General features: G+C 39.3%; 1 protein-coding gene across 1 annotated transcript; it reads right to left on the reverse strand.

The window, feature by feature from the left end:
* Positions 1-1684: 1684 nt before the first annotated feature.
* LOC109865878 (dispanin subfamily A member 2b-like) lies at positions 1685-2934 on the reverse strand. The gene is made up of 2 exons (XM_020454369.2): positions 2507-2934; positions 1685-2100 (listed from the first exon to the last, which is right to left on the reverse strand). The coding sequence occupies exons 1-2, from the start codon at positions 2732-2734 to the stop codon at positions 1945-1947; spliced, it is 384 nt and encodes a 127-aa protein (XP_020309958.1). The 5' UTR covers positions 2735-2934; the 3' UTR covers positions 1685-1944.
* Between the last annotated feature and the right edge of the window lie 5583 nt (positions 2935-8517).

Consider the following 8517-nt stretch of genomic DNA (forward strand, 5'->3'; position numbering starts at 1 on the left):
AATAATTCACATTTCCTAATATTCAAAGATAAACCTTATACATGTGTGAAGGCATAATACACTCAATGCTTTCTTGACTTCATTATGATCTTTTTTTTTTAAAATGGTGTCGTCAGCCAATTGTGAACATTTTATCTCTTTGTCTTGTATCTGAATACCCCTAAAACTATCCTTATTTATATGCGGTGCAATAACTTGTGTGACCAATTAAAATAAGAAAGGAGAAATTGGGCATCCATGTTTAAATCCACGTCTAATGTCAAATCTTTGTGAAGTTCCATGGGATAATTTAACAGAGACTTTACTATTGTGTCTTAAGTGTCTTAATTACACTTTGAAAATATTGACCAAAACCAAAAAAATCATTGAGTCTCAAAAATAAAGTAATGTTCAACGGTATCAAATGCCTTGTAAAAGTCTACAAATAAAATTAAGCTATCTTCCATAGTGTGCTCATTGTAGTCTATCAAGTCCAATACTAGTTGAATATTATTACATATGTCTGCCCTTCATAAAACCAGACTGGGTTTCATCAATGATTTGGTCAAGACTTTTAAGTCTTTCAGCAAAGATGGATGCAAGTAGCTTTCCATCATTGTTCATTCATGTGATTGGTCTCCAATTTTCTAACATCATAGAATCTTTGTTTGGTTTGGGTATTACAGAAATTAGGCCTTGTGTCATAGAAACAGGCAGGACCCCTAAATCAATTGCCTCCTTAAAAACATTGAATATAAACTTAATAATATCCTCCTGAAAATATTTATAGAATTCACTGATAATGCAATCATTCCCTTGGAGATGTTTTTATATATATATTTTTTTTTAGCTTTGTCCCAATCATCTGATCTAGATCAACTCACTCTTCTGATCTGCTTCCCTTCAAGAACTATATTGACAAGAGGAAACCTGTGTGAATCCCTATAAAAATGCATCCTTGTTACAAGCCCTACTGTCTCCTTCCTCCCCATCTTAAAGTAAGCAATCGCTGTGTATAAATGGATAAAGTCTGCAGCTATTGCTTTCACCAATCCACCTTTGTCAGATAAGGCAGAAAGAAGGGGAAGGATAGAAGGAATGATAAATGTAAGTATTTTAACAGGGCCATGAATTGAATGGTGTTTTTTTTTACCCATCAAACCTACACAGTATATTTCTCCAAAGGGAAATAGATATTCAAGAGTACTGTGACACAGCCAGCCAGGGATTCTTGGTAACATGGCTTGTCTCCGGAAACCAGGCCTGGACTTTCTACACCGCTGGAAATTCCACTTTTACAAATTATTAACAGATGTTGATGTTGTATCAGAGTAATAAGTCAACAAATACCTAATACTGTTCATTCTTGGGGTTGATACAGTTGTTCAACATACTCTAATTCCTACATCTTTATATCACACAAGGACAAGTAATCTTAGCAACCATAAATAGTGCAGATTGTGGCTTAAACTTGGTTGGAGAGCGACAACAAAGACAAGCCATGTCAGGATACGTATGTTCATGGACCTCTCAGATTCAGTAAACAGTTTAATTGCTGACCCGAGCCAAGTTCTGTTACGCTGTCTCTGCCAAGTAGATACAAAGCAAAGGGAATTGTTTTCTTGTTAAATGAGTGTATGTCTATGTGGGATGAGTCTCACAGAGTCGTTAACATCCATTCACAGCTATAAAAACTGAAATGTAATGCATTTACAAAAAGGTTGAATTTATTAATAAAAAATTACATTTGAATGGAACTTCAAAATAATCATCTTGCGTCCTTAAAACACAAAACTAAAGAAGAGCAAATAAGATCTGGTACACAGTGCTGAAGGAGCTTCTATGGTGTGTGTGTGTGTGTTTAGGAGATGAGCTGAAATGTATCAGGACACAATCCTAGAGGTGTATAACACCTGACAAGACTTCAAATGAAAACGTTTTTACAAAAGCAAAGACTGGATCTCCTCAGTGTGTAACTTGGTAGATGATGATACCATAGGTGATGAAGAAGAAGAGCAGCCCGAGGATTACCAAAGTCAGAGTCACAGTATTAAAGCAGCATGCAGTCTTCCCGTGTTTTCTTGCTCCCTCCAAGTCTCCAACCATCTTCCTGTCCCTGGACTGGAAGACAAAATGTAGAATCATTTATATTATAGAATCCTTCATGTGTTGCTGATTGTGTTTATGTAGCTATGCATATTAGTTAACAACATGCACACATGACATTTCACACTAATGAGATGACCTCAGTAATGAATTACCCTCTTAGTGGTTTAATACTCCATAAAATAGTTATTTTGTAGTAAAGATCTATAGAGCCTATTGATGAAGTATAGGCTACACATTTTTATAACAGTGTGATATAAGAAAACGAAACGCAAATGTAGATAATTGTTATGCTGTCCTCCTTCCATAGTTCAAAGTTGGTCGCCTATATAATAACTTGCTCAACTTCAAAATCCAGACAATACAAGCACCAACACCTGACATTGCTATAAAAAGCTATATAAGGAGAATTCCAACTCACCTTTATAGAGAAATACACCGCTAACATTCCGAGACAGAATGGGTTGCCGTACACGAGGCTGCAAAGTGACCAGATAATGTGATCCCTGGGATGAGGTACAACGTGCTGTGGCTGTCCCAAGACGACGGTATGTTGGAACTTGGGCGCTCCGTGAGTGTCTTCAAGACGCATGTACTTATTTCCTTTCATTGGGACAAACTCTGGCTGGTACGGTGGTGGTTGATCCATGGCAAGCGAATATAGCTACTTATTTAGCCTCGTGTTAAAAAATAATCAAAGCTTCTAGTGCAAACGAGAAAGAGAGACCCAAAGAGACGTTTCTTTTGTGAGGTGAGGTGGAGGGTTTATAAGAGGAGTGGGTGGTGAACTATGGCGTCATTAGCACTGTTTCCAGTAAATGTGTATGTTTTGATTTCTGGAGGCCCTCCCCCCTCTCTTGCACAATAGCAGGATTGTCAAACTTTTTGTGCTGCTTTTGGGAGTGTATACCCAAAGATATTTGACTGGACTTCCTGTCACTACCATATTTGGTCATGAGATAACGTTAAGAACGGATGCTTCAGCTTTATAGCTCCTGTGACGTGTCTGGGTTACCACTTCTGTCTGTGGTATACCAGTCTGTCTATCCTGCCCTCTAACTGGTTAGAATGTCTGCCAAGTTTCACCTAGTTCCATCTTCTCACACTAGACTTCCTCTCACACCTTAGCCAAATACATTTAAACTCAGTTTTTCACAATTCCTGACATTTAATCCTAGTAACAAATCCCTGTCTTAGGTCAGTTAGGATCACCACTTTCTTTTAAGAATGTGAAACGTCAGAATAATAGTAGAGAGTGATTTATTTCGGCTTTTATTTATTTCATCACATTCCCAGTGGGTCAGAAGTTTACATACACTCAATTAGTATTTGGTAGCATTGTCTTTAAATTGTTTATCTTGGGTCAAACATTTCAGGGAGCCTTCCACAAGCTTCCCACAATAAATTGGGTGAATTTTGGCCCATTCCTCCTGACAGCTGGTGTAACCGAGTCAGGTTTGTAGGCCTCCTTGCTCGCCCACGCTTTTTCAGTTCTGCCCACACATTTTATATAGGATTGATGGCCACTCCAATACCTTGACTTTGTAGTTCTTAAGCCATTTTGCCACAACTTTGGAAGTATGCTAAGGGTCATTGTTCATATGGAAGACCCATTTGCAACCAAGCTTTAACTTCCTGACTGATGTTTTGAGATGTTGCTTCATTATATCCAAATAATTTTCCTACCTCATGATGCCATCTATTTTGTGAAGTGCACCAATTCCTCCTGCAGCAAAGCACCCCCATAGCATGATGCTGCCACACCCCCATAGCATGATGCTGCCACACCCGTGCTTCACGGTTGGGATGGTGTTCTTCGGCTTGCAAGCCTCCCCCTTTTTTCTCCAAACATACCAGTGGTCAATGTGGCCAAACAGTTCTATTTTTGTTTAATCAGACCAGAGGACATTTCTCCAAAAAGTACTATCTTTGTCTCCATGTGCAGTTGCAAACTGTAGTCTGTTTTTTATGGCGGTTTTGGAGCAGTGGAGTCTTCCTTGCTGAGCGGCCTTTCAGGTTATGTCGATATAGGACTCCTTTTACTGTGGATGTAAATACTTTTGTACCTGTTTCCTCCAGCATCTTCACAAGGTCATTTGCTGTTGTTCTGGGATTGATTAGCAATTTTTGCACCAAAGTACGTTCATCTCTAGGAGACAGAACGCGTCATGAGCGGAATGACGGCTGCGTGGTCCCATGGTGTTTATACTTGTGTACTATTGTTTGTAAAGATGAACGTGGTACCTTCAGGCATTTGGAAATTGCTCCCAAGGATGAACCAGACTTGTGGATGTCTACAAAAAAAATTCTGAGGTCTTGACTGAATTATTTTGATTTTCCCATGATGTCAAGCAAAGATGCACTGAGTTTGAAGGTAGGCCTCGAAATACATCCACAGGTACACCTCCAATTGACTCAAATTATGTCAATTAGCCTATCAGAAGCTTCTAAAGCCTTGACATAATTTTCTGGAATTTTCCAAGCTGTTTAAAGGCACAGTAATGTAAACTTCTGACCCACTGGAATTGTGATACAGTGAATTATTAAGTGAAATAATCTGTTTGTCAACAATTGTTGTAAAAATTACTTGTGTCATGCACCAAGTAATTGTCCTAACCTACTTGCCAAAACTATAGTTTGTTAACAAGAAATTTGTGGAGTGGTTGAAAAACGAGTTTTAATGACTCCAACTTAACTGTATGTAAACTTGTGACTTCAACTGTAAGCGATAAGCAGTAAAGGGCAGTCACTACCATCATGGGACTTCTATTGTTTTATTCTGTGTTACAGCATCTAACGCACATAATGCATAGTGCATTTAATGTAAAAAATATATATAATTTGTAATAAAAAAACATGACCATTTTTGAATAATTTAACACAAACCAAAACAACCTTAGAAAGCACTAATCACTCAGCACTAATACCAGTCTGTCTATCCTGCCCTCTATCTACCATTCATAGTGACAATAGTGGTAAGTGGATCATTTGTCCAGTTTTGCAATAGTCTAACTAGCAATCACAGGGTAACCCCCCCCCCTCCTAAGATCAATGTCTAATTGCTGACACAGATTAGCAAAGGTGGATGATGGTGATGCTTAGTGTAACAAACTATAAAGGAAATAAATGGCTATATTTAACAGACTTTTAGATATTTAATAATAGTTATTTAATAATAGTTAATTAATAATAATAATTTATTATAATTATAATAATCCTAAAATCATTTTTAGGAAAGGGGCATTTTGCTCATCTACCCTAGGTGCTGCTTCATAAAACTGTAAAACCAGTCTATGCTTGCCAACTGCCTTTCTTTATTTTATGTGTTTTGTATTCCCATCCACTCCACTAGGTCAAAGGTCAATTTTCACATCACATGATGTAAGTCCAAAAAGGTCTCTTTACATTTTTGGGATATGACTCACCAGGTCACATTTGAAAGAGATAGTGAAGACTGGTAAACCCACCCAAATGGCTGTGGCCTGGGGTTTTGGCTTGCTTGTCTCGGTGGCGCCTCAGGGCTTTGGGTGGTACATTAAAAGCATGGGCATCTATCTTAATGCCCTGCCCATTTTCAATAGCATTCAGGGCACAACGAAGCACATCTTAGCCATAGCCACCATGATCACATATTTTCTTGTAAACTCTCATCTGAAAATATGTACGTTTTAAGTATTTTAGAAACAGTGGAGGACTGACCCCTAATCTAAACCTAACCCCTATTCTAATCCTAATCCCGCTAACTAGCTATGCTAGCAGACATCATTTTATGCTAACTAGCTGGCAAGCATTTATTTCATCTCAGACTTTCTGCTAGTGAGGTTGCTAGCTAGCTAAATGGGGGCTAGCTAGCTATGCTAGTGTAAACGGTTCTTCACCGGTACATTTCTGCATTGTGTTCTGGTAAGGTGTAGGTGGAAGATAAGGCTCTGGACACAATTCAGCCAGTTGTCTCTCTTTTAATGACTGCATGGAATGGATACAAATACAAAAATACTGCTGCAGTCTGGAATCCATACAAGTATATTTGCCTCTCCTCATCACGCTCGGAGCAAACTCCGTAGTAAGAGTATAAACAAAAAATACATTGTACAAAATGTACATGTTCATATTTTCAAGACTCATTACATTTTCTAAATGTTGTACACCAATAATTTGCTAATAAGTGCAAAATATTTCTTAGAGAGTGTACTATTGTACCATTATACCTGAAGCATACCAATGGAGCAACAACACCATTTTTAACATGCCCGGGCAAGTAACAAAATTAACGACAGCTAACTAGGCATATTGAACATGAAATACAAAATCGCCACATTTGTTAAGGGTTGCGTCAATTCGAATCTGGTATCAGGATAAGTATGACACTGAGTCACCGATTGTATGCTATGTATTTTTTATTAGCTAAGCAATAAGTGGTAAATGCAATTTTCGTATATACTGGCTCTCTGTCACACCTCACAGGGCAAACAGAGAACTGACTTGTTCCTGACAAAAGTATTATAATATACTCAGAAGCATGACAGAAGTAGTTCCTGCTTCCGAGCCGGCCTGTCAGAGTAGAGACTGGGCGTGGTTTAAACTCACTCAGCCTATCATTGATTGTTGGCGCCCGAGCTGGTCCCAGCCCCCTAGGCGCTTCAGCGGTCAGTCATTGTAGCTGTGTAGAATATGCAGTTATCAGGCACCTGGCTCCTGTTATCTAACAAAAGACCGTTTGTTCTCGCAACACTACGTTCTGAATGTGCCCCCCCAACTCATTGCACAGTTCCTGTCTTCATGTTATTCTGTATTTTTCCATCATGAGAAAGGCCCATGGCCCTGAAACTGTTAACAATATCTCAAGTCAGCTATGTTGCATAACACATACATCCACATAAGCCAACAGCAGATAATATTCAATCACATATATGGTAACGGTCTATATTGCATAACACAGAATCCTCAGAAAAGCCACAACAGCACGGGCTATAGATTTGGCATCTTCTCCCTCCAACTCAACAAGCCCCAGAAATGTTGATATAATTGTCTGCTTGGTGTCACTAAAGTACCTTATCACAACACCCAGGTACTTAGAAACACTTACATCCGTGGGCTCATCGAGGAGGAGGCTGAAACGCTGGTCACCCACATCTGCGACTAGCTTTTTCAGAAAGTATGGTGCTAGAACACCATTAATCATCTCTGTGCACTTTGTCCTGTGCATTTTGAAGTGGGTAGCAGCAGTGGAGTCTGAGAAAGCAGCTCTACATGCTTCTCCAATGTGATCACATGCCAGCATGGAACAGTGTTCAGCGATAGCTAATGCCATGGTGGCCACAGCCTTTTCGGCAGTCAATTTTTTTAACCATAAATGGCAGCTTGTTTTGGGTGGAACTGTTTTGCCTTTTGAGTTTTTATGTTTGTTTTTTTACATCACTAAGTTTAGCGTAGAAATCAGCCTTACAGCCTTAAATCAGCCCGTGTATCATCTCCAATAAACGGCTTCAACCAACCTTTGATTCCCACTCCTTTCTGTATTTTGGAGTGTACAGTTTAGACAGACATGATGAGCTAACCAGCTGGATGTTTAGCTTATGTCACAGAGGCACACGCACATTGGACAAGGTGAGTAAGTGACTGAGGCTGTGTGAGTCAAATGCAGTGATTTATTTTAGACAAAGAACATTTTACATTTACATCCCGCCCTAAATGTAAGCCAGGGCGGGATCAGCCAGCGGCGGCTTCCCGCATGCGCGATTCATTTGCAGTCTGGCCGGGGAGGGGTGAACATCTCCTGCTCTGACTGCAGCTGGGAGGGACTGCTGCAAGAGGACTGGGCCACCTGTGAGTGCTTTGGGACGGGGGCCTAAGAGTAAGAACGATACATGCTTTCACGTCAGTCTCCAATAACACCAGAAAAAGTTGTTAGATTTGTCACTAGTCGATTTTTTAAAAATGAGTCGCTAGAGGGGTCTGAATACTCGCTAAATATAGCGACAAAGTCTGTAAGTTGGCAACACAGAGCATGGCTCCCGTTGATGACATCACAGCATTAACACAAATTAGAAAATAAATACAATATAATTCAGTCTTGAAAGTAATGTAATACATCTTAAAATAATAAATAAATAAAAATGAGGGATTTTCAGTGAGAGTGTATTTTACCCCTGTAAAATATGTAAAATCTTTCAAAGCTGCATTCCTATGAAGGCAAGGTTATGGTTCTGAATTATGATTTATTAACTTAAGCAATTAAAACATTTGCTAAGTGATATCACATGAATACATGTCAGATCTCCCAAAGTCAAAGATATTCTACAAGTGACAATCGCCGTGATATCATTATGCAATAAGGCCCAAGGTAGTGTGGTATATGGCTAATATACCACAGCTAAGGGCTGTGCCTAGGCACTCTGCCTTGTGGTCTACACACAATACCCCATAATGGCA

This window comes from Oncorhynchus kisutch, linkage group LG20, assembly GCF_002021735.2.
Source record: "Oncorhynchus kisutch isolate 150728-3 linkage group LG20, Okis_V2, whole genome shotgun sequence".
Classification (NCBI taxonomy): domain Eukaryota; kingdom Metazoa; phylum Chordata; class Actinopteri; order Salmoniformes; family Salmonidae; genus Oncorhynchus; species Oncorhynchus kisutch.